We start from the raw sequence: 26,791 nt of genomic DNA, 5'->3' as shown, positions 1-26,791 counted from the left end.
CCATGCCTATTATATTGACAGCTAGTCTGAACTTCGGAATATTTTAAAGTAAGACCTAATTGATTTAAATAATGTGACTCAAACCAGGTTAATGACGTTTTGCCTAGTAGATAACCTGCTTTTTTTTTTTTAATTCATTATTTATTTTGGCGCATCGGGTCTTAGTTGCGGCACGCGAGATCTTTGTTGCGGCGCGCGGGCTTCTCTCTAGTTGTGGCGTGTGGGTTTTCTCTTCTCTGGTTGTGGCACGCGGGTTCCAGAACACATGGACTCTGTAGTCTGTGGTACACAGGCTCTCTAGTTGAGGTGCGCGAGCTCAGTAGTTGTGGCCGCGGCATGTGGGATCTTAGTTCTCCAACCAGGGATCAAACCCGCATCCCCTGCATTGCAGGGCGCTTACCCCTGGACCAGTGGGGAAGTCCCCTAACCTGCTTTAATGAATAAGTAAGAGTGGTTGCTAAGTAAATGCTGCTTGCAACTGTTTAAAACATTGAAAAACAGAAGCAGCTTGACAGCATCCTTCAAAATTATTTCATCAGTTAAATTTAGGACTTTGATATCTGGCTTGAAGCCCACCACTTTCTTCTGAACATCTCTCCTCCTTACATCTCTCCTCCTTACTTTCTCCTGAACATCTCTCCTCCTTACACATTACTTCTGCATCTTTGTTAGCACTCCTTCTGCTTTGTGTTATAGCTGTTTGTATTTGAAAGGTCTCTTTGGACAGGGATTGTGTCTTAGCTGTTTTTGCATATTCTTTTGTCCCCAGCCCAGTGATAGGTGCTCAGTAAATGAGGAGCTGAAATTTATTGTGCTTTGAAACCAGAGCAGAAGTTAACAGATATTTTCATCAATGTATGGGATAAATGTGGTGTATCTAACCCTTTGTTAATTGCTATGGCAGCTGGACATAAAGAGATTATCGAACACAGCTCCTACCCTTTAAGAACGTATTCTAGTTGTAGGGGAATTGGCGGTGGAGGTTGGGTGGAGGGGTGGCGGGGAAACTGCTCTGGATAGAATGGATGGTGCTGACTGCTCATCACTGGGGAACCAGCTCTTATTTGTAATCAGTATTTTGGAGGAGATTTCAGCGTTGAACAGAGTAGTGGTCCTTATGAGTGATGATTTTTATCCTTTAATGTTTTTCTTTTGCTTTATTTCTTAGTAGTAAAGTTGAGATTGTACAGTATTTTCCCTGCTCATCACTGTTTGAATGAGTTTTCCTTCCAAGAGTTGCCAATTGCTACATTTATGAGAAATCTGTGTTTTTGAGGAACGATCTTTTTATAAAATTTATTTTATCGACGTATAGTTGATTTACAATGTTGTATTCATTTCTGCTGTACAGCAAAGTGATTCAGTTATACATTTCTATGCATTCTTTTTCATGTGCTTTTCCATTATGGTTTATCACAGGAAATTGAATATAGTTCCCTGTTGCTATACAGTAGGACCTTGTTGTGTATCCATCCTATACATAATGGTTTGCATCTGCTCAACCTAAACTTCTAATCCATCCCTCCCCACCCGCCCCCGCCCAGCAACCACAAGTCTGTTCTCTATGTCTGTGAGTCTGTTTCTGTTTTGTAGATAAGTTTATTTGTGTAGTATTTTAGATTCCACATATAAGTGACATCATATGATTTTTGTCTTTCTCTGTCTGACTTACTTCACTTAGTACGATAATCTCTAGGTCCATCCATGTTGCTGCAAATGGCATTATTTCATTCTTTTTTTATGGCTGAGTAGTATTCCATTGTGTATATATGTACCACATCTTCTTTATTCATCTGCCAACGGACATTTAGGTTGTTTCCATGTCTTGGCTATTGTAAACAGTGCTGCTATGAACATGGGGGTGCATGTATCTTTTCTTTTTTTTTCTTTTTAAGAATCGATTTTATTTATTTTTTGGCTGCGTTGGGTCTTCGTTGCTGCATGCGGGCTTTCTCTAGTTGTGACGAGCAGGGGCTACTCTTCGTTGTGGTGTGTGGGCTTCTCATTGCGGTGGCTTCTCTTGTTGTGGAGCATGGGCTCTAGGCACGCAGGCTTCAGCAGTTGTGGCTCGCGGGCTCTAGAGTGCAGGCTCAGTAGTTGTGGCGCACGGGCTTAGTTGCTCCGCAGCATGTGGAATCTTCCTGGACCAGGGATCGAACTCGTGTTTCCTGCATTGGCAGGCGGATTCTTAACCACTGTGCCACCAGGGAAGTCCTCATGTATCTTTTTGAATTATGGTTTTCTCTGGATATATGCCCAGGAGTGGGATTGCTTGATCATATAGCAACTCTATTTTTAGTTTTCTGAGGAACCTCCATACTGTTCTCCACAGTGGCTGCACCAACTTACATTCCCACCAACAGTGTAGGAGGGTTCCCTTTTGAGAAATAATCTTGGCCTTTACCCTTTGAGGAAAAAAATAGGGCCTGTGTTAGGTTTCTGTTGCTGGCATAACAAATCACCACCACTTAGTGGCCTAAAACAACATAAATGTATTATCTTACCGTCCTGTATGGCAGACACGGTCTCGGGACTAAAATCAAGGTGTCGGTGGAGCCACGTTTCCACCCGAAGGTTCTGGGGAGACTTTTTCCTGCTCATTCTCGTTGTTGGCAGATTTCAGTTCGTTTGGTTGTAGGATGCAGTTCCCGTTTTCCTGCTGGCTGTCAGCTGAGGGCTGTTCCCAGCTTCTAGAAGCTGCCCACATTCCTTGCCTCTTTGTTTCACCTTCACAACCAACAGCGGTGGGTCAGATCCTCCTCGTGCCACAGCTCTGACCCACTCCTCTGCTTTCCTCTTCTGCTTCTAAAGATTCATGTGATTCGCTTGGGCCCACCTGGGGAACCCAGGATAATCCCCCATCTCAAGGTCCTTAACCTTGATCTCATTAGGAAAGTCCTTTGTGCCACATGAGGTAACATATCCACAGATTCCAGGGATGAGGATGTGGACATCTTTGGGAGTCATTGTTCTGCCTGCCACGGGCCCTGATATATTGTGTTTTGTGTCTTTATTCTACCTAACTGATCCAATGAATTGCACCTGTATCTAGCTACAGGGAAATTGGTGGGGGGAACATACAGCATTGTCAGATGTACCATTTCTATCTGATTTGGTTTTGCTTGAACACAGGAAAGAACAGTAGCACGTAATAAATCTTTTTCCTCTCTCTGGAGGAGGCGGGATTTGAGCTTTGGGGTGAAGGCACAGAGGTGGGATCACTGTGGCATGGTGAAGACCTGGTCTGATCTCGACCGTGTCTGCTCACGTTTCCCCATGAGCCCTCTTGGCTCCTGTCTTCCTGTCTTCTCTCTGCGGCCTTCAGGCCACCTCTGTCCTGGTGTCCCCTCATCTCCTCAGTCAGGTGAGCAGTGTCTTCCTCTCACCTGTCGTTCTTTGCTCTTAGCTCTGTGTGGGCACTGCCTGCATTTTGATTGGCTGTACTGGTCAATTGCTTTATTGTTTATCCCCCTTGGTTAGATTGGAAGTGCTTTAGGTCAGGAACTATTTTTTTCTCCCATTTTTCTTTCTCCATATCATTTTGCTGGAAATAATGGACTTAACAAGGAAGGTAGGATTGGTTCAGAAGAGAGTTGACAGGGACTTCCCTGGCGGTCCAGTGGTTAAAACTCTGCGCTTCCACTGCCGGGGGCACAGGTTCGATCCCTGGTCGGGGAACTAAGATCCCGCATGCTGCGAGGTGCAGCCAAAAAAAAAAAAAAAGAGCTGACTGGCATGGACTAAAATGGGAGAGTCTCGACACCAGGAAGCACAGCTGCCAGGGCTAATGTCTGCTCAGTGAATATTTGTGGAAGAGTATAAGGAGTGTGGCTCGGCTAAAGCCAAGGGTGGGCACCCGAAAGAGAAGCAGTTGTTTTCAGAGGAGGGGTTATAGAGGCTGCAGGAAACCAGGCAGAGGCTCCGTGACTTGACAGAAGAAGAAACAGTTGTGGGTTTTTGGGAAGGCGGGGCTTTGGGAAGGTTGGTTTGGCCGTGTAGCTGGATGATCTGGGCAGGGGAGAGAGAGAGGAACTGGGGAGATCAGCTCGGGAGGTGGTTGGAGTAACAGGTGTAGAACAATGACACAGGGGACTAGGGTAGCCGCAGTGACAATGAGAGGAAACGGCTGAGTCGAGAACCGTCTTGAAATAACACGTGTTATATTGAGGATAAAGGGAAGATTACGTCTCACCTACATCAGAGGGATTTTTTAAAATTGAAGTATAGTTGATTTACAATGTTGTGTTAATTTCTGCTGTACAGCAAAGTGATTCAGATACACACACACACACACATTCTTTTTTATATTCTTTTTCTGCCATGGTTTATCATAGGAGATCGAATATAGTTCCCTGTGCTCTACAGTAGGACCTTGTTGTTTATCCATTCTCTGTATGATAATTTGCATCTGCTAATCCCAAACTCCCAATCCATCCCTTCCCCCTCTCCCCCTTGGCAACCACAAGTCCGTTCTACATCAGAGTAATTTTAAATCTGCTGACAGAAATAGCAGAGCTGAAGATAAGTCGGTGTGTGAGGTGGCGAACAGTTTGGGACAGGATGAATTGGAGGTGACGGCTGGGCAAACCATGGAAATGTCCCATTCACGGCTGGAGGGGTACCACCAGAGCACAGTCGTGAGTAAGAGCTGAGAGCCGTAGGTGAGGGCCACCTGCACGGGGGCAGGTAAAGCCCCAAGAACGAGCTCACCAAAGGAGCGGGTGTTGAGTGGGAGCCATGCCTACCGGTGACAAGCGTTCAAGTGTGTGGACACAGGCGTGTGGCTGTGGAGCTGACATGAGGGGAATTCCCTGCACGGGGTCGGGTCCTGGTGAGTTGTTTCTTCTTTACAACTGTGCTGCGGGTAAAAGCCTCTCGGGAGCCTGCCCGCTGTCTCTATCCTTGCCTTCCTTGGCTTGTTCTCTAGTAATGGACGGCATTGGGAAGAATCTGGGTGTTTTCTTCTTTGGTGGTTCACGTTTGAGACATTTGTTCCCTCAGTAAACATGTGCTGGGGAGGAAAGGGATTTTCTTTTGTCCCTGTGATGTCATGTGTGACGCCTGAATTTTGGAAAATGGCTTTTGGTGGATTCGCTCGAAGGAGGGCTGGGTCCTGATTGGAACAAGCTTTCCTCCTCTGGGAATTGTCTACAGGATGTTGAATGTGCTCTTACCCCTGTAGGATAAAAACGATTCACATGACATAAAGGAAGAAGACTTCAGCTGGACCAGGACAGGGCTGTTTGGGGTGTTTTTAATAAAGCTCTGAGTGTTCAGTCTTCCTGTGAGTTGTAACTTGCCTTAGGTGTTTGGTTTAAAATGAACTTAGGGATGAGAAAAAAAAAAAAAAAAAGAACTCTGGGAATAGGTTTAAAGTAACAATTCCAAATCACATCTTGACTTTAATGAAATAAAAATGGATGCATGTAATTCAGGGTTTTTTCTTTTTTTAGTTGAAGTATAGCTGATTTACAGTGTTTCAGGTATAAAGCAAAGTTGTCGATAATTGTCCAACAAGAGAGGAAGTGATCAATGTCTTAACAATAAAGATAGCAAACAACTGAGGCCTCAGAAGACACCATTTGAGAAGAGGAGAGGGAGGGAACCACACAAGCCTTCATGAAGGGATGACCGTTGAAAAATCAGGAGGATTTGAAGACACAGTGCGTCAACTTTAATGAACACCTACTTTGTGATCAGCTTAGTTGTTGATGTGTCACATACATCATTTCTCTTGCAAGGAGGCGGTGGCACGACGGAGAAGGTGGTTCCTTCTATGGGATGGGGAGTGATGGTCACAGCAGGAGGGATTTGTGAGCTGAATCTTGAAAGAAGAGTGGGTAGATCTTTGCTGGGTAGATAAGGGAGCAGGGCATTCCAGGCTGCAGGAACAACACAAGCAAAGGGAAGGGGTCATGAGTCCCCCAGTGCATTGGAAAAACTCTTAAGTAGTTCAGTGTGGCTGGAGAGGCGAGGGCAGAGGTCAGGCTAGGAAGGTAGGGAAGAGCCAGATGGTGGGGGCCTGGTGCACCTCCCCAAGGCCATCGTGCCTGGAAGCGATGCGGTTAATGCATCTCATGAGGGTCATTCAGGCAGCTCTGGGGGAAGGTGGAAGTTCAGGTTGCGAAGTTGGAAGACTGGCAATAAGGATACCAATTAGAGGACTGTACCTGCTTTTACTGTGAGCAAGAGAGAGAAGAAAGGCGTAGCCTCGTCAGTGCAAAGCGGGGAGAGATGCACAAGGTGCTAGGAGGGGAAATCACCGAATTTGGTTCCTGATTGGCTATGAAGAAGGAATCTGGAGAAGAACTTCTGGTTTCTGATGTGGTTAACTCTGGGTGGTGGAGTCTTCTCCCCAACAGAGAACATGGGAGGGATTGGGTGCTGCTTTCTGGGATCTGTGAGTAGCCTCTGGGACAACTAAGTTGGAGCTGTCCTTCTGGGAGCTGGATATTTAAATGTGAGGCCTAGGAAAAGGGGTTGCATTTGCAAAAGATATTTCAACGCAAGAACATATGTGATAACTACAGAAAACCTTAACGTGGCACAGATGGAGCATAGTCAAGAGAGCAAGGGAGAGAAAACCCAAAGACCAGGTCACTGAGAGCTTTCAACCTCAGGAGTCTGGGATTAATTTGTAGGCAATGTTTTTTTTCCGTGTACTTATTTTCTGAAGGAAGTAAGAAAACCCTACCTGAATATTTCTCCCCACTTACTGTTTAATGGCAAAGGTGGATCTGCTTCCAGTGGGTTCATTATGAACGTGGTAAGCACAGCTGACCAGCTCTCCTTCCTTTCCAGTTGCTCTGCAGAGTCAGGCCAGTGCGTCTGCCAACCCCACGTGATCGGACGCCAGTGCAACGGAGTGGAATCTGGTTACTACTTCCCCACCTTGGATCACTACATCTACGAAGCAGAAGAAGCCAACTTGGGGCCTGTAAGTAGGGGGGTGCTTGCCAGGTGGGTAAAGCAGAGTACGGGGGGCGGGCAGTAATGGCATATACACATTTTGCAAAGGGACCAAGTAAGAAGCATCTTGTCAGTGAGCACAAAATAAGGGTGAGGAACAGGCCTTCTTGAGAACAGTCAGATTTAAAGCTAAGTAAATCCATAACCCAGAAGGAGACTTTGGAACATTCACTAGTAAGGCTTTTGGTGTTTTTAGGGAGGTGGGTTGTTGTTTGTTTTTTTTTTTTCTTTTTCCATTCTCTTCTCTACTGATGCACCAGAGTTAGCTGGTATAGTAAATATTCAGAGAGGATATTGCTTCAGTTTTCTAATGCTGTGTAACAAGCCGTGCCAAAAGTTAGCGGCTTCAAATATATGTCTGGCACTTCAGCTGGGACGGCGGAAACAGCTGGAGGCCAGCTGGGCGCTGTTCTCCAAGCAGCTGTCTTGAGCTTCCTCACAGCATGGAGGTGTCTGGACAGTGAGAATTCTTACCTGGCATCTGGAGGAGGAAACAGAAACTGCCAGGTCTCTCAAGGTCTGGGCTGAGAAGTCCCAGAATGTCATTTTCTCACACTTTGCTGGTCACAAGGCACAAGGCCAGACCAGATTCGAGGGCAGGGGAACATAGGTTCCACCTCTTGATGGGTAAAGCCGCACACACATACATTACAGGGAATGAAGGGCTTCATCTCTGGAGGTAGCTAATCAACAGTTACGGTATGTAATCCTGTGAATAAACTCAAATGCACACTTGAGTTAAGCAACTCAAATTGGTCCATTCTCAGCCTTACAATCAGAATTCACTCATCAGTAGTGAACATTCATGGTTGTAACAAGTTTCCTCACTTGTACGTGGCACCTGAAACAAATGCCAGTGAGAATGACAGAAATACATCCTCTAGATATCGGGCTAGCCTTGTGGAAACCTGGGACATACCTGGTCACTCCTAGGCATGCTAGTAACAGCATTTGGGATGTTCTCTTTCCTTCCTTCATGCTCATTTTCCTGGTTATGTCATAGAAGGTATATCCTAAGCCTTAAGCCCATCTCCAGTGTTCCAAGACTACCTCAACCTAAAAACTAAAAAGAAACCAATTACCTGTTTACAGACCAAAAAATTATACAGTCTACTGGAAAATATGACTGCAAAAAATGGGTTTACTATCTACCATTTTGGACCTTTGGGTGACTTCAGATTTCTTCGACTGTTACATTGAATTCCATTTCAAGTAAAGCCTCGGTCTTGTCCCCTTGTCCTCAGGGGGTCAGCATAGCGGAGCGGCAGTATATCCAAGGCCGTATTCCTTCCTGGACTGGAGCGGGCTTTGCCCGAGTGCCTGAAGGGGCTTATTTGGAGTTCTTCATCGACAACATACCATATTCTATGGAGTATGACATCCTAATTCGCTATGAGCCACAGGTAACCCCTTGGTAGACTAATGGGGGGGGGGATATTGGTAGAAAAATCTTTCTTCTAATGGACACTGTGTCTCTGTGAATTGTGAAGGGTGCATTGTAATAGAGGGAACGCTCTCTGACTTTCTATGCTCCTTGGAAGTAAAACTGTACATTTTTCTTCAGTTTCACAAACATTTCGTGATCTCCTTGTTAGGCACTTAGCCTTGCTGAGAACTGAGGTGCTGATGAGAATATGCCAGGTTCTCTCCTTGCCTTTATGGCCTGCCCTGCCCAGGGATGGACACATGTCCCTAACTGCCATCAAAGGTGGAAAGTCTAAGAGCAGAGACACAAACAGTGCTGCAAGATGAGAGGTTCATACCAGTCGGACTGGCCAGGGGCTGCCAAAATGTTTACTAAAGAGTCAGTTGTAGGCCTTAAAACAGAGGTGGAATTTTGACACAAGAGGAAGTAAGGAATAGCATAAACAGCGGAGAAGGGGGTGTTTTGAGCATCCTTCCACATAGCCAGGTAAGGGATATCGTTGGAGATGCTGTTAGGAGAAATGCTGGGATCAGTAAATGAACTTGGACTCTACACTAACAGGAAGCTGTCAAAGGGTTTTGGGCAAGGGATTGTCATTATCTAAGCTGTGGGGTTTTTGGGGGTTTTTTCAATCTTCTTTTTTGCTTTTAAGTCAGAGAAAGACGAATATCATATGATATCACTTACATGTGGAATCTAAAATATGATAAAAATGAACCTATCTACAAAACAGAAATAGCCTCACAGACATAGAAAACAAATTTATGGTTCCCAAAAGGGAAAGGATGGGGAGGGATACATTAGGAGTTTGGGATTAATGGATGCACACACACTACTATATATAAAATAGATAACCAACAAGGACCTCCTGTATAGCACAGGGAACTATATTCAGTATCTTGTAATAACCTATAATGGAAAAGAATCTGAAGAAGAATAGATAGATACATATGTATAACTGAATCACTTCGCTGTACACCTGAAACTAACACAACGTTGTGAGTCAACTATACTCCAATAAAAGATAATAATAATAAGCTGTGTTTTAAGGTGGATGAAAAGGGACATTGGGAGAGGCAGGGAGAGCAGTGGGAGGCTGTTTCAGTGTCCAGGTGGGAAGGGGTTCGGGCTGGAACTGGGGTAATAGCCGAGGGAATGGTAAAGAGGGAAGGGAAACGCAAGCTAGCGTTTCCCATTTAAACTTGGCAAAAGATGGATGGATGGATCCATCCAAACAAACGGGCAGCAGTGGGCCAGCTCGGATGGTCTTTCCGATCATCTGTTTCTTACTGTAGCTCCCCGACCACTGGGAGAAAGCCGTCATCACAGTGCAGCGACCTGGGAAGATTCCAACCAGCAGCCGATGTGGAAACACTGTTCCTGATGATGATAACCAGGTGGTGTCCCTGTCGCCTGGCTCCAGGTCAGTGTGACAGTGGTTTGCAGCTCAACAGAACCAACATGCAAATTAATTCTTTTTCTGATATCTCGCCTGGTGAGTTGTACAGTTACCATTTTGGGGCCAGAGCCAAACACGGACTGTTCCTTCCTTTGGGATGATCTACGTGGAGCTTTGATGGATTAGATACTTAAAGGCTCACCTTTGGTTGTTACTTTTCTCTTTTGTTTCGGGGCAGGTATGTGGTCCTCCCCCGCCCCGTGTGCTTTGAGAAGGGTGTGAACTACACAGTGCGGTTAGAGCTGCCCCAGTACACCTCCTCGGACAGCAGAGTGGACAGCCCCTACACGCTGATCGATTCTGTAAGTGGAGGTCGTTTCTGACATGAGCAGGGAGGGCTGGGCAGAAAGCATGCATCAGCTTCCCCAGAGGGTTTTGTGGAGGGTAATGCTGAGAGGTGAGGCAGAGTCATTCTTTCTCCCTCTGAGGCGACTTTCCTTGTTTATTTTAATAAAACTCCACCCTCTGGAAAGGATCTACTCAAGACGATCCTTCCTGAAAATATGAAGTGTCTTAACAATGACATTTCAAAACCCATCAAATTTTGTAAGAGGTCTCTAAACTTTTTCTGGCAAGAATATTTAAGAATGAAAAGGTTTTCACTTGACTCCATGAGTCTGTTTTTGTTTTGTTTTTTTTCAAGAGTCAAAGAAGCACCTGGGGTTTTTATGTGTTTGCTTGCGTTAATTGATGACCTGGGACAACCCCAGTAAGAACAGTGTGGTGGTGTTTTCTTCGTAGCTTGTTCTCATGCCGTTCTGTAAGTCGCTGGACATCTTCACCGTGGGAGGCTCAGGAGATGGGGTCGTCACCAACAGTGCCTGGGAAACCTTTCAGAGATACCGATGTCTGGAGAACAGCAGAAGCGTCGTGAAGACTCCGATGACCGATGTTTGCAGAAACATTATCTTTAGCATTTCCGCCCTGTTACACCAGACAGGCCTGGGTAGGTATTACGGCTGCTGCTTCTGCCCCTTCTTTCTCAAGAGGCGTGAGGACACTTGACATCACGAGGTACGTTGGCAGGCATGTCCTGTAGTTCTGTGTTAGGCAGTCAGCCCAAAGGAAACAGTGTCTCAACTACAGTTGGTCTTTGTTTTTCTAAGAGTATGTTAGTGATAGAGCACCACTGACAATGGACTCAGTCATCAAGTAACACACAAAGAATAGGGGACCAGGGAAAGGTCCCTGAGACTTTCCATACGCAGGGTGGGCAGTTGGGATGGAATGACAGGAGCACTCCATAACTGAAATTGATATTTTGCTCTTTGAAAGGTCACTGGGCTTTTGTTGAAGGTCCTGTGATACTTGAGCTTTGAAGGCAAGGAGAGAAAACCTTAATGATCTCCTTCCTAGAAAAACTGCTTTTATCTGTCAACTCCGGCTCCTGACACTTCCCTGGCACCCATCCGAGGGAGGATACCGCTTTAAATGGGAATTCTGAACAAGCCAAGGTGCTCATGGGGGTGGATTGGGAAGAGCCCGAGCGAAAGGACAGACCAGAGCAGAGCAAGTGGTACTCACTGGGCTCCTCCCTGTGGGGAGCACAGCTGCCCGGGGTCACAGGCTTTCTTTTTTTTTTTTTTTTTTTAATTTTTATTGGAGTATAGTTGAAACTAATACAACATTAGTGTACATAAAAGTGAATCAGTTATACATATCCACTCTTTTTATTTTTTTTAAGATTCTTTTCCCATATAGGCCATTATAGAGTGTTGAGTAGCATTCCCTGTGCTATACAGCAGGTTCTTATTAGTTATCTATTATATATATAGTAACGTGTATATGTCAATCCCAACCTCCCAACTTATCCCTCCCCCGCTATCCCCTGGTAACCAGAAATTTGTTTGTAACCAGAGTCACATCTGTGACTCTACTTCTGTTTTGTAAATAAGTTCATTTGTACCTTTTTTTTTTTAGATTCCACCTATAAGTGATACCATATGATATTTGTATTTCTGTGTCTGACTTACTTCACTCAGTATGACAATGTCTAGGTCCGTCCATGTTGCTGCAAATGGCATTATTTTGTTCTTTTTTATGGCTGAGTAATATTCCATTGTATATAAGGTCGTGGGCTCTTGCCTCTCTCCCCTGCAGCTTGTGAGTGTGACCCTCAGGGCTCCTTAAGTTCCGTCTGCGACCCCAATGGAGGCCAGTGTCAGTGCCGGCCAAACGTGGTTGGAAGAAGGTGTGACAGGTGTGCTCCCGGCACCTTTGGCTTTGGCCCCAGCGGGTGCAAACGTAAGTTGATCAGAAGAATTGTAACGTATTCGTTTAGATCATGAGTCATACTAGCATGGGTTCCATAGCTTCAGAAGGCATGCTGCCCTCTGCAAATTGACCACAGGGGCCCATGAGCGTTCTGCACTGGGCAGGGGGGGACTGGCCTATGTAAGGGGTGTGTTTGCATTTAATGAGTTTTTCAGCCGGTCCCTCGGTTGCCTGTTTCCTCAGCTTGTGAGTGCCATCTGCAAGGATCTGTCAATGCTTTCTGTGACCCCATCACTGGCCAGTGCCGCTGTTTCCAGGGGGTGTACACACGGCAGTGTGACCGGTGCTTACCCGGGTTCTGGGGCTTTCCGAGTTGCCAGCCCTGCCAGTGCAACGGCCATGGCGATGACTGCGACTCAGTGACCGGGGAATGCCTGAGCTGCCAGGACTACACCACGGGGCATAACTGTGAAAGGTACACGCAGCCTCTTGAAAGTAAAGAGAGCGAGATTGTTTTTGGCTGAGCAAACAGCATCTTAGACAAACCACAGAATGAATCTCTACCAGTCTCCAGATGGCTCTTTCATTTCCGATCACCTCGGTATTTATTTTCTAGGAACTCATTCATTTATCCAGAACAGATTTGGCTTACACCCTCTGCGTGCCAGGCATTGTTCAAGGGCTGGGGGGGATACAACAGAGAACAGGACTGATGTGAATCTGCCCTCTTTTGAGAGTCTTTCTAGAGGTCACCTTAAGGCGGTATAGAAATCATCTCTCTGTCTCAGCAGATCCTGGCCTAGGATGAGAGTTGTGAAATGTTAATGCCTAATTTAGGTCAAAGTAGAAACCAAATCCAAATGGGGATTAAATGGTTTTGTTTTTTGGAAACATGTCATGCAGCTACGGTTTCCAGGAGCCCACATAAAATGTGCACAAGTAGATCTTTTCTCCAGTTAGCAGATGTTAATTGCATAATTATTATGGATGTAGTGCACTGCACTAAGGGATAGTAAAAATTGGACATAAAATGTGCCTCTAATAACATTACAGCCCAACTCAGTAGATAAGGAACAGTCCATATGAAAAAATTACATCCTGACCTACAGCATTCATTACTAATTAAGAAAGGCAGACGTGCTTTTAGAACCTGCTTTTTTTGGATTACTAGTCTCCACCTTTCAAGTCAATAAATCTTCTCTCTTCTAGTATCCATCCACATTATATGGGATTTTTGTTGTAAAAAAAAAAATTTCAGCAAGTGCTTCAGTCAGTGCAAAAGTTGCTCATCAGATGAAAGAAGTTGTTAGTGAAAACTGCATTTGTGGTTACCTTATGGCTTGAAGATACACAAGGCAGCAAATACTGCTGGATGGTATTCAAGAATTTAGCGATTTCAGTGACTACTCCTTAGAGTTAGAGTAAAAGTCAGTCCTTCCAACCACAAATTGTGTTGTGAAAAGATAACAAGGAAACAGTTACACAAGATTAAAATGAAGAAATTAATATATTAGTGTCATCTTTGGTTTTCTCCCTTAAGTTTTTCATTACTGTTCTTTCATTGAGAGATGGACAATATATTCGAGAGAGAGAGAGAGAGACAAACAGATAAGAAAATCAGATGAAAAAGGGGAAGAGATGGGTGGGGAACACAGGTCAACAGCGGTGGTTGTCCACAAGACGGATCTGAAATCAGGCCCACTGTGAATTTTATTTGTAAAGCATTTTGATTTCTTGCAGAACTCAAAAGGGTATAGGAAGAGAAAAGATTTTCAGCCCTAGTTTGGATGACAAAAGTGCATTAAAGTATTTCAGACGCTGCTATCTAGTTTGAGCTGATTTCTCTTTCTTTTCCTCTTTCCGAGATGATCAATTTCAATCCTGTGAATTTAAAAAGAAGCTCTAGGCTCAGATTATTGCCGAGGGGGTTAGAGAAGGAGGAGACAGGAAATGAACACTCAGTTCTTACCATGATGTATTTGGACTTACTTCACCTAGAAAAACCTCATAGAAAACTTTCTCACAAACTGTTGCACAAAATTGCTTCATCACTGCTGATTTTCCCAGCACATAATTGGGGCACATGTTCTTGTATTGTGTCTGTGTCTAATTAAATAGAAGGTTAATGTCCTCTGAACAACTTTCCCCTTCTATTTCTTCATCCTTCCCCGCTCCCCATTTTTAAAAAATTACCTCTGCCTCAAAAAAGAAAGAAAAATAAAAACAAAAAAACTGAATTAGAAGTTCCAGGCCCAGTTGTGCTTCTATCCTGCTTATCTTGGATGAGTTAGCTCACCTCTCCAAGTATCCAACTTTCTGATAGTAGAATAACTAAGTTGGATTAGATGATATCCAAACTTCCTTCAAGCTCTCATGTTATAGGAAGTAAAAAAGTAACCTAAGTACCAGTCATGTTGAAAAGCAGCATGACATACTAAAAGAATTCCTTGCTAAAAGTCAGGAGGCTGAATTCAAATCATGGCTCATTTAATTCACTAGTTGTGTAAGCCTTGCCAGTCGTTTAAGCTCCATGGTTGCCTTATGTGTAAGGAGAGGAGATGGAACCTGTTGGGTTTGAGAACTGATAAATAACGTCTCTCATCCCTGAGAGGCAGACACAAGGGTCATGCATCTGGAGAGCATCCTTGTCGGCTTTATTACTGGTACAGGCTGGATTGCAGAACAAGGCACCGTGGGCTTGCTGACACAACGTCCCTCCCAGGCATAGGCAGAGACTGACAACCACGGGCTCTCTTTCCCCCAAGCCCCGCCCCCAGACTCCTTAATGCAAGGAGGGCAGCTACCAGAATGCTCAGGGCAGGCAGTAGGGTGCACCTGGGGAGATGTGCCTCTTCCTCTGGGGAGGAGTGAACGAGGGTCCGGGTGAGGCCAGAGGTGTCACCCTAATGCAGGGGTCCTGCCGTGGGGTCCCCAGACTAGGAGCAGCAGCATCAGCCCCTAAAGCAGAAACTGGGAGAGGGAGCCCAGCAATCTGTGTTTTAAAAGCCCTCCAGGGATTTCTGATTAGAACTAGTGTTTGAGCCACTGCTCTACTGGCAAGTGCTTCGTGTGGAAACGTGAGGAATGATGTTCCTAAACAGAGAATATGGTTTCTTAGACTCTTTCTTGCAACAGATTTCTTATAACTGGGGTTCATGACCTTCTCTCTTCGGCAACTGATGTAGGTGCTTGGCTGGTTACTATGGAGATCCCATCATTGGGTCAGGAGATCACTGCCGTCCTTGTCCTTGTCCGGATGGTCCCGACAGCGGACGCCAGTTTGCCAGTAGCTGTTATCAAGACCCTGTTACTTTACAGCTTGCCTGTGTCTGTAATCCTGGATACATCGGTAAGTGATGTGCAGACTTTCGGAGGAAAAGACGCGTCTTCACGAGGTTAGTTGTTAAGGAAGAAAAAAGATGAAGAGTGAGCCAATTTAGTTGCTTTTTTTTACAATCCTTAATTAAAAGTGAAGGGAATCTGAAATATAGAAGATGTTCTTTTCCTGTTTGGCATGTGGGGTAGAGTCAATTTTTGTGTCTCTGATAATAATGTTATAAAACAGGGCACAATAGCAAGCTCGTTTAATCCGTAAGTCCCTGCTGACACTTTTCTGGTCTTAACCAGTTGAAAAGTTAATTTACATTTTACTTCTTCATTTCCTTATCCAACTCCTAGTGGAAGAGTCTCAAAGTAGTGAAGTGGCCAAATAGGGGGCAGAAGGAAGAAAAGAATATCATCTGGGAGTCCCCAGACAACAGAACCAGTCAAAGCTAGATATATTCTTCATTGTTTACTATACTCACATTATCTGTCAGCACTCTCAGAGTGTAGCTAGTTGTACATACAAACATTATTTCACCCTTGATGCCACCGTTTCAAATACTCATTATGCTTATCCATGGCTCAACCAATTTGCATGTTTCAGGATTTTTTAAAATAATTTATTTTACTGAAGTATAGTTGATTTACAGTGTTTTAAATTCTGCTGTACAGCAAAGTGATTCAGTTTTATATATATATATATATACATATATATATATACATTCTTTTTCATATTCTTTTCCATTATGGTTTATCCCAGGATACTGAATATTGTTCCCTGTGCTATACAGTAGGACCTTGTTTATCCTTCGGGATTCCTTAAGAAGGGAAATCGGTCATCCCGAGGGGCCCCATTTTTCAGGTTGCTCATGGAGGAGCAGGGATTTTTCAGTGAATATACACCTTGGGTTAGGATGTAACATCCAGCTAAGCTTTCCACTGTGAAACCGTTGTTTCACTCCTGATCTGTGCATCCCTGTGCAATGAGGAGCTAACCTCCTGCGTGCTGGAGCCTCCAAACTCTCCCCGCCCCACCGCGGCCACAGAGCCAGGCTGCAGCAGCACCGCTGCAAAGACGCGGCTTCCCCTCACGGCTAACGGCCCATTCATTTCCCCTGAAGGCTCAGTCACCCGGCTCGGTAACTAGCACACTGGGGACCGAGGCGCTGCCTGGGTGGGCCCTCTGGTTGGCGGGAATGTCGGGGGACCAGACCTTTCAGTGGGCAAAGCCGAAGGTCCCATGCCGGTTTTATTGGACAACAGGCTCCAGATGCGACGACTGTGCCTCGGGCTTCTTTGGCAATCCCTCGGACGCGGGGGGCACGTGTCAGCCTTGCCAGTGTCACCACAACATCGACACGACGGACCCAGAAGCCTGTGACAAGGAGACCGGGAGGTGCCTCAAGTGCCTGTACCACACGGAGGGGGAGCACTGCCAACTCTGCCGCTTCGGTTACTATGGCGACGCCCTCCAGCAGGATTGTCGCAGTAAGATGCACGTTCCCTCTGCCCGCTCCTTTGGATGACTTCCACTCTCTTCCTCCTCCTCCTCCTCCTTGGGGGATTTTATTCTTCGGGGGTTTATCTCATCGGGGAAAATGCTTGTTCAGAGGGGTAAAATTTCACTGGTGACAAAAGAAAGATGAGGATGATTTTTTTTTTTTTCTTTACATCCTCATTTCCTGGCAGAGCTGAAGTGTCGAGCTGTGGCTCAGTGCCTGAAAGGGAACCAAAAGCTGTGTCGCTGTCCCCGTGATAAATGCCATCCCATAGAGTATATTGATTTTATGTTCTGCCCATGAACTCGCTGATGGGCTGGGACTTCTGCGTCCTAAATACGCACTTTGGTCCGTACCTTTTCTTACGTCATTGATGGATAGAGCCTTCCAGCTTAAGGAAAAGAAAGAAGTAACATCTCTGAAGTCTCTGTTTTGGAACACATTATTTCTCTCTCATCACGAGATCAGCCAGCATTTCCTGCTGTGGCGGCACGGCCCCCAGGCCCCGTCTTTGTTGATAGAAACACGTGCGGAATGTTGAGGACCAGCAGGACCTGATTGCTTTAAGCCTTCCTCGCTTAAAGGGCTTCTCCGTGCCACGGCTCACACAGCCATGACTGTTCTTCCCTGCCAAGAGTTTGAAATCATTAGGTATCTCCGTTCCCACAGCATAGGTTTTATTTCCAGTTAAATCTTCAACTTTACAATGACTCACCAGACGCTCATTAAATCAAGTATTTTGAAAATACTGCCAGGCAGAATGTGTCATTTTGCAGGTCTGCCTGGGAAATGTCAGAACTGCATGGGACATCATAAGAAGATGAAGGCCACAGTTTTAGATTTTTTTTTTGATCCCCTCTGTTCCTTTCTCTACTTGTTTGCATTTCCAAGTCGAAATCTGGAGAGGGAAAATGGTAGTCATCTGATGTAGCTGACTTTGGCGTGATCTGTGTGTTTTCCGAGTGTGACTCTGTAAGTACATCTGACCTGTTGTTCTTTTTTCAGAGTGTGTCTGCAATTACCTGGGCACCGTGCAGGAGCACTGTAACGGCTCTGACTGCCAGTGCGACAAAATCACCGGGCAGTGCTTGTGTCTCCCTAATGTGATCGGCCAGAACTGTGACCGCTGTGCACCCAACACCTGGCAGCTGGCCAGCGGGACAGGGTGTGACCCGTGCGCCTGCGATGCTGCTCATGCCTTCGGGCCGTCTTGTAACGAGGTGAGGCGTTGTGGCCGGCGGAGGCCGTCATGGCATATGGAAAGATGACTTTGAGTCCTGGTGACAGCTGTTTGGTGGCCGGGCCCCAATTAGAGAAAGGCACCCCTCCATGTGGTCACAGCCTTGCACCAGGGCACGCAGCTTGGCAAACACAGCGCAGACTGGATATGCACCGTCACCGGTCCCCCTTGGCTGGGGCTGCGTAACTGTGCCCAGAGGCCCCATCGGGTGCACCCGTAGCACCGCAGCCTAGCGCCCCAGCTGAAGGGGTGCAGACTCGCTTTAGAATGGACAAGGGGGGCCGTTTTTCTTCAATACCTGGCTGCCGAATCAGGCTTTTTTTCCCTTAACCACACAGCCTGACATGAACCACACAGTCATACCCAACATTGTAGAAAGTTCTCCTGTTCCCTGACACACACAGAATGGTGAGTGAGTCACAGGTGGTCCAGGCTTGTGAGCGATGTGAGGAAACATGTCAATAAAGGGAGACGTGCCCTGGGCCTTCCCAGCCCCAGTTGCAGAAGAGCAGTTAGGAGACACCGGCCTGGGGCCCTCAGCACCTGGGCTCAGCGTAATGTGCCCTGTTCCTGGTCAGGTGTGAGGCCTTCTCAGGCCGACAGATGGGTCCCCCTTCCCGTAACTGGCAGCCGGAAAAGGCAGTGCAGCCTGGCCTTGGCCCGGCAGCCTGTCTGACCCGGCTCTGTCTTCTGGCCGCAGTTCACGGGGCAGTGCCAGTGCATGCCTGGCTTCGGAGGCCGCACGTGCAGCGAGTGCCAGGAGCTTTTCTGGGGGGACCCCAGCGTGGAGTGCCGAGGTGAGGCGCGGGCGCCGGGCTCTCGGGTGGAGTGGAGGCGACGGGTGTCTGAGGGAGCCTTCTGTCCAGTACAGCACAAATGAACTTGTCTATAAAAACGAGGTTTGATTACGAAAGAAACGCATGCTCATGGTTTAAAAACAAAAAATCCTGGAGGCATGTAGGTGGTAAAAAGTGGACCTGCTGGCTTCCAGCTCTGTTCCCCAAGGGTGAGGTTTGTCTCAGCACAGACAAGCATACATACGTACCCCAAATACATACAGAATGGCTTTCTTTTTTTTATTATTTTTTAAATGGAAGTATAGTTGATTTACAGTGTATCAGGTGTACATCAGAGTGATTCAGTTATATATATATGTGTGTGTATATAAAAATATACTTTTTCAGATTCTTTTCCTTAGAGGTTATTACAAGATACTGAGTAGAGTTCCCTGTGCTATACAGTTGGTCCTTGTTGGTTATCTATTTTATATATAGTAGTGTGTATAAATGTGAATCCCAACCTCCTAATTTATCCCTCCCCCATCCTTTCCCCCCTCGGTAACCATAAGTTTGTTTTCTATGTCTGTAAGTCTGTTTCTGTTTCGTAAATAAGTTCATTTGTACTGTTTTTTAGATTCCACCTATAAGGGATATTATATGATATTTGTCTTTTTCTATCTGTCTTCCTTCACTTAGTATGATCATCTCTAGGTCCATCCATGTTGCTGCAGATGGCATTTTTTCATTCTTTTTTATGGTTGAGTAACCAGAATGGCTTTTAAAAATGCTTTTAACCAAAATGTGCTCATATTCACCATCGAGTTCTGCAAATTGACTTTTTCCCCCCTCTGAACAGTATGCTGGGGCCAGCTTTCTTGTCTGTACAAGCAGAGCTAAGTGTTCTGGTAGGATCGTTTGATCCCAGTGTAACAGGCAGGTGGTGCTGACACTTAAAGCCCTCGGCAGGAGTGTACTGTCCTCGTCAGCGGGGACAACAAAGGAACAGGTGACAGGAGCGTCACGTCTGTTAAATGTGACTGAAACCCAGATTCCCACTTAGGCTTATGATTAACTAGGACTGTGAGGGAAAACTTGATGTTTTCTTAAGAACAAAACTTGCTACAATCATGTGGATCAGAAGGATTGCTTAATTTTTATGCTGTTGCAATTTTTTTTTTTGACCTGCCAGGTTATTTTTAAGATCTTCAAGTAAAAGCATTTATGGGAAAGATTTTAAATGACTGTTGCTATTCTGTATTCCTCTTCTTTCTTTCCTACTTGGGTTTTCTTCCGTATGTTTTAAGTTTATAACTATGGATAAACATCTTCTGTAGTTTCTTACTTGCTCTTTGATACATTTTCTTCATTACACATCTGAAATTCTAGGTCCCTGTTGGACTCTACATTAAAAAAATATATATCTTTTTCTTTTTTGGATACAACTGTAGTGAGAAATAATACAGATCTGCAAGTTAGCGGTTCATTCAGAATATTCTGTCGAAAGTCACAAACTTAGATACTACGTGTTCTTTCAGAGTCAACTCATCTGTTCCTTAACAGCCAGAAGACTTCAAACAGTGGACACAACCAGAACCAATGGCATATGGTTGTTTTTTTTTTTCATTCTAGGTGTAGCCAGAAGGGTCTGTACTAACATCTTAGATGAGATGAAGGTTTGCTCTACAGAGGAGATATGAAGGCTGTGTTGATAAGTGTGCTTTAATTCATCATCCTTCAGTCCCGACATTGGTTCTTTTCTTTTCTTTTTTTTTTTTTTTAATTTATTTATTTATGTATTTATTTTTCGCTGTGTTGTGTCTTCGTTTCTGTGCGAGGGCTTTCTCTAGTTGCGGCGAGCGGGGGCCACTCTTCATCGCGGTGCGCGGGCCTCTCACTATCGCGGCCTCTCTTGTTGCGGAGCACAGGCTCCAGACGCGCAGGCTCAGTAATGGTGGCTCACGGGCCCAGTTGCTCCGCGGCATGTGGGATCTTCCCAGACCAGGGCTCGAACCCGTGTCCCCTGCATTAGCAGGCAGATTCTCAACCACTGCGCCACCAGGGAAGCCCCCGATGTTGGTTCTTAACGGGATCTGATTTTCTTACTTCCTTTAGAAGGTCTGTGACATTCAGTGGACCACTTGATTCGAGATGTCTCCTGCAAGTAAGATCCTGCTTAAAATCTGGTTTCTCCAGAGCTCTAACCACAATTCTGTTAAATTCCTCAATCTTGTACTGCCCCAAGGGCTTGATTTTCTCCAGATAATAGTTCTATCATTGCTTATAGCCTGATTCTGTCAGCACGTGTCATTGGCAAAATAGCTTTGGCTGCCAAAGCTTTCTGACCTTTTGCTCCGTCTAAGCTTTATTAGCATGGAAAACCTGTTTCCTGGAGTCAGAGTCAGTCAGAGGATTGTTCATTTAATACTCAGAACTTTACCCCTTACCCTTTCATCTTTAAACTTTCGCCTCTAAATCTGCCAGAGACATTGTGGCTTATAAGAACAGTGTCAACTTGCTCAGGTCAAAAGTTAGATCATGTTTTAGAAACTTTGCAAAGAGAGGAATCCACGGCATCCATGTCTGCCAACTTCTTTGTTCGTTTTATCTAGAAGAAAGGTCAGCCTGTTACATAAGAAACTATGGGGACTCAAAGGCTTTCGACACTCTGTGGAGAAAGCTCGTAACTGACAAGGCACCCAGAGAGGGTGAGAACTGAGTGAACGATGGGGGGAGTCCTGGCCAGCTGCGGGCCTTGTGCACACAGGATGGCAGTCGGAGCAGGACCAGTATAATATGATGAGGGCAGGGACAAAAATTCAGGAGTGGACAGAGTTCAGGAACAGAGTCACCAGTGAAAACGGGAGGATAAGAACTTGAAGGGACAGGGTCCAGCGACCAGCAGGGACAAGAATAGGTGTCATCTGAAATTAGGTGGAACTATGGGGAGAAAAATGTGACCACTTTTCTCAAATTACATCATTCATTGCCCAAGAGTCTTCAGTTTCAAATCATTTAGTTGAACAGGGCACAAGTTTAAACTTTCTGGGGTCACCTCGCTAACAATATGCTTATAGAAAGACTTAGGTCATAGCTAAGTAGTCTCCTTATGGAAAAAAATGGAGTTATGTCAAGGACAAACGAGTTGAGCCTCCAGCTCATGAATTGTTGAATGTTCCCATTGTCCTGGCGGGTTGGGGCTCTTGGCCGATGGTGCCGAGTCTGAACAAGCCCATCACTGTGCTGGATGGAGAGGATCTCGCCTACCCAGTCCTGAACGTGCCCGAGAAAGCCTCGGCCCAGAGCCCTGCCTTGTGCCCTGAGGACTGAAGGGGTCACAGGAGGAATCTTCCTGTTGATTGGTGGATAGCAGAAGCAGGGATCCTGGCTCTTGGAAAAGGCCAGTGTTTCTTAAACCCAGGCTGATTGGAAATGTGGGCCATAGGTGAGAGGCTCTGGGGAGTGGCATATTTTTTCATCCAGCTTGTTTCTCATTTCAAACTGTTTTTTGTAGAAAATCGAAATACATTTTTTCTCAGACATAATTTTTTTTTAATGCTTGTCATCTTTTCTCAGGCTGGGATTCATTTACAATCACCCACCTTTTTATTTCCAGGGTGGCTCAGGAAATCAGATTTAATTTGATTCTTCAGAGAACCACGGATCCCCTTGTTAGTAGAGGAAAGGCTTGTCTACGGCCATGTGCCAAATCCAGCTCACAGCCTGGGCTGGTGAATAAAGTTTTAATGGAACACAGCCATGCCCATTTGTTTACATATTGTCTGGGGCTGCCTTCGTGGTGCAGTGCCCGAGTTGAGCGGTTGTGACAGAGCCCATAGGGCCTGCAAAGCCTAAATACGTACTATCTCTTATAGAAAACGTTTGCCAACTCCTGGGCCAGACAGCCAGCTCATTTCTGCAGGTGAAGTCATAGTCATTCTCCAACTTCCATTTCAAAACTGAACTTATAGTACTGAGGCCAAAAAAAAAGGTGGGGCTGGAGGAGGTAGAGAATTTAAAGAAAAAGAAAATCACATTTCAGAGATGAAAAAACATTTAAATTTCCAGCATTAAAGTAAAATAGAAAAGCCTAAGTAAAGTAAGAGTAAAGCTTTGGGCATGATAGCACATCCTGGGGTCCCTTATTGCTGTGAGGCAAGGTCCACGGCAAAAGCGAATAAACCCAGTCACCTGATTTTAGGATATAGCACTCTCTCGGTCCCCAGGCAGGTTCAAGTTTCAAAAGGAAAGAGGGGGGACCAACACAACCCTGAGTGACTGCCCACTGGGGTGCCCAGTGGGGAGTGGATGCAGCAGAGGAGAGCTGCTCCCTGAGAGGGGGGCTGGGGGGGGGGTCAGAGCTTGCAAGCTGTGGGCAAACGGTAGGTAAAGTAGCAGGACGGTAGGTAAAGTAGCAGGACGGCTGGAGGTGAGTGGTGCTGTCCTTTGCAGCATCAGAGGAGGGAAGCCAGGTAGGATCTGGAGTCACTTGGCAGGTGTCATGGAAACTGTCTTCGTGGAGACTAATGAGGAGCTTTGGTTTCACCATTGGGGATGAATTTTCTTCAATGGGCAGGGGAGGTCTGCAGACGGGGAGGGCAGGATACAAAGAAAGCAGAAAAGTTACACCTGCTGATACAGAGGCACACGGGCCGACGTTTCCCATTCTGGCATTCACTTGCTAACGCTTTCCTCTAGATCTCAATATCTCTAAAATGGGTACAATATTTTTCATCTGCCTACCTCTTAGAGAACATGTTTTATTTACTTTTATTTTTTTAATTGAAGTATCGTTGCTGTACAATATTATATGTTACAGGTGTCCAGTATAATGATTCAGAATTTTTAAAGGTTATACTCCATTTATAGTTATTATAAAGTATTGGCTATATTCCATGTTGTACAGGATATCCTTGTAGCTTATTTTATACCTAATAGTTTGTACCTCTTGTTTTAAATGATGAGAAAACTTAGTAAAAATTGAGAGAACCCGCTGCCCACCTAACCAAGAATATATTTATAGATGAAGGTAGAATTCCCATGGCTCGTTAAAATGATGACGGTCTCATTTTTAGAATGCTGTTCGTAATCTTCACAATTTGTTCAGCTTAAAAATCAGGCAACAACTTTTGCTATATACCCTCTTCTTCTTCCCAAGAGAAAGTTTTTGATCCTCTGCCAGATAATCCCATTCCTTAAAGCCACGTTGAGCTGCAGGTCCCCCTGGACTCCTATGCCTTTCTCTGAAGAGAGGAGAAAACCCATTGGCCCCCGTCAGAGACAGCCTGCACAGTTAGCTGATAATTTTTCCCATCCCAGTGAATGTGAGAGATGATTGATTGGAGAGTCTCCTTCACAATTTTAGTGTCCTTGAAGTTTTAAATTGTCAGGTGAGAACCAACCTTTACTCTTAGAGAAGGTCTTTTTACAAGGTCCTAAGTGTGGGCCTTCTAGTTCTTGCCTCCCGGGTGACCCCATTAGAGAAGCAGTTCTGGAAACTCAATAAGGGAAAGAAGCACGTGCCCACCGGCACTTTAGCAGTTTCCCAGCTTCAGTTTGAAATGAAAACCTGATGCGTTTTAGGTAGTCATTTGGTACCCTTCCAGAGAAAGGTCAGGATCGACTTTTTCAGTGATGAAACTGCAATCCAGCCATCTATGAAATTTGACTGTACTTTTCAAATGGAGGAATGTTGTCAGCTGAGTGGGTCCTGGTCTCTGGAGGGTGCCGAAGCTCTGCCCTGCCTCTGCGATGCTGGTCTTGAGGGGAAGGGTCCAGAGATCAGCTGGGACGAGAATTAGGTGGACTATGGGAAAAAAACATGACCGTTCTTCTCAAATTATGTAATTAATTGCCAAATATGCTTTCCATTGCTAATCTTTCAGTTGAAGTGGTTTGTTGGAGGGCACAGGTTTAGACTTTCTGGGACCACCTATATGCTTCTGGAAAGACTTGAGTCATAGCTAAGTATTCTCCTTATAGATAAAAAATGTAGCTGTGTGAAAGACAAACAAGGAAAGCCTTAATGGGAGGGCACTTGCCTTCCAAATCCCACAGTTTGGGGCCAATATTTTCCCCCTCAAAGATGCCCATGACAGAATGAGAGCAAGACATGCCTTTACCAATGACCTCAATGAAAAATTGTTAGAGAAAAATAAAATTTAAAAATAAATTTAATATATGCACACATCCCTTGCCCCCAGCATGAATCTAGTGAAAACCTCTTTAGGACTGAATTGAAGTGCACCTTTGCATTATCTAGGGGAAAGAAAGGTTTTCTAAGCATGTGCAGCATCTGCTACCGTTGTCCCAAGCCTAAGGGGGATGGTAAAATAGGACAGATCTGCTGGGCCACTGAGGCCCCAAACAGGGCTACCTGCTGGGGCCTGCGGGACAGGAGCGACTGACAGTCTGATTCATTTCACGTGGCATCATGAAGGCCCCCCACTTGCACAGGTCCTGAGGTCTGTGCATCAGCTTACATGGGTTAACTCGAGGCTCATGATTGCTCCACTCCACACACACATACACACTTAACAGGCAGAAGGGAGGAGAACAGCTGGGAAGGTAACAGTCAGTACTCCGCAAAATGGGGTGTAGCAGCCCTCAGCATCAGCATCTCCTGGCAACTGCTAGAAACACAAATTCTCAGACCTCACTGGCTCCAGATCTGGGGGTGGGGTGGAAATGTGTTAAACGAGTCCTGCACGTGATTCTGATGCGCGCCGGAGTTTGAGAGGCTAGGACCTAGATGACCCCGGTTAACTTACAGCTTTTTGGAAGATGACTAAATTTTATGAGAGGATATGGAAATTCATTCCTAAAGTCTGAAGTTCTTCCCATCCTCCTGATTGTAGAAACTGATGAAGGCAGTGGTTTCCCCAAGTCTTTCCCATTCTTTTTCTGGGGTGTCATTAGGTATTCCACTAGAGAAAGATCCCACAGTCCAATGAGTCTGGGATATGACTGGGTAAAAAAAAAAAAAAAATGTGAAACAGGGTTGTTCCTGCAGAACTCCTATGAGTCTTTAATATGCTGTTTGTTTTGAACCTTCAAGAGGAGGATGTAGAATCCCCCGAAACTGCTTGATCATGGAACTCTCATTTCTGGGAGCATCTCCTAGAACTAATTAATGGTCTAGGGAAAAGAGTTATCCACAGCTCACCTAAGCTGCTTCCCGATTCATGAGAATGCCCCAAAGAACACAGGAAAATGAAACATGCCTGGAAAGAAACAAAATGCTTAAGGAAAAAGAAGCTTTGTTTTGAAAACCTAAGGTACCAGGAAAATGCTACAGATTTTAAATCCTAAAGGTTGAAGACTGGAGTATTCCAAACTTCAGATTGTTTAAGAATCATGTTATTGGCAAATATGCAAAGACTAACGTAAGGCCATGACAACTTTTTTCCCATGGAAATATGATCAAGCAACACTCTGGGCAGGAACCACCAGACACTTGGACAGAGTGTTAAGAATAAAAACATTTATTGAGCACTTACTCTGGATCAGACACTTCTCTGAATATTTTAGAGTTAAGTTATTTCATCCTGAAAGCAATCCTAGGAGGAGCTAGGTATAATCATTACCCCTTTTATGCGGAAAGCATGACTCAGTTTCTGTCCTCCCCAGGGCCGCATAGCTGGGTGTGGGGAAGGCAGGATTCACCACCAGGCAGCCTGCGCTCTCATTACAAGGCTGTGCTACTCAGACTTGCTGCTTGAGATCGTGGAGTGTAGTTGGCAAACAAAGGCCAGGAAAAGCTAAACTAACAATACAAGGCAAGGTGTGAGGATGTTCAGGTGAACGGTCCAAGCCACAAACACGTCTTCCTGGCTTTGGAGGATAGAGGCGTTTTGCTTCTCAGGACCATCGGTGAAACTGGTT

At 45.3% G+C, this 26,791-nt stretch overlaps 1 protein-coding gene across 1 annotated transcript in view; it reads left to right on the top strand.

Annotated features, from left to right (window-relative positions):
- The window catches only part of LAMB1 (laminin subunit beta 1), a 72,461-nt gene that overhangs the window by 30,605 nt on the left and 15,065 nt on the right, over positions 1–26,791 (top strand). The window contains exons 14-24 of the mRNA XM_057550345.1: positions 6,802–6,937; positions 8,214–8,372; positions 9,691–9,818; positions 10,033–10,156; positions 10,596–10,800; positions 11,955–12,098; positions 12,312–12,543; positions 15,254–15,417; positions 16,656–16,880; positions 17,897–18,111; positions 18,832–18,928. Of these exons, the coding sequence (XP_057406328.1) occupies positions 6,802–6,937; positions 8,214–8,372; positions 9,691–9,818; positions 10,033–10,156; positions 10,596–10,800; positions 11,955–12,098; positions 12,312–12,543; positions 15,254–15,417; positions 16,656–16,880; positions 17,897–18,111; positions 18,832–18,928 (1,829 nt within the window). The remainder of the gene's footprint in view (positions 1–6,801; positions 6,938–8,213; positions 8,373–9,690; positions 9,819–10,032; positions 10,157–10,595; positions 10,801–11,954; positions 12,099–12,311; positions 12,544–15,253; positions 15,418–16,655; positions 16,881–17,896; positions 18,112–18,831; positions 18,929–26,791) is intronic.

This window comes from Balaenoptera acutorostrata, chromosome 7 (genome assembly GCF_949987535.1).
Source record: "Balaenoptera acutorostrata chromosome 7, mBalAcu1.1, whole genome shotgun sequence".
In the NCBI taxonomy this organism is placed as follows: domain Eukaryota; kingdom Metazoa; phylum Chordata; class Mammalia; order Artiodactyla; family Balaenopteridae; genus Balaenoptera; species Balaenoptera acutorostrata.
This window is presented reverse-complemented; position numbering and strand designations above follow the sequence as displayed.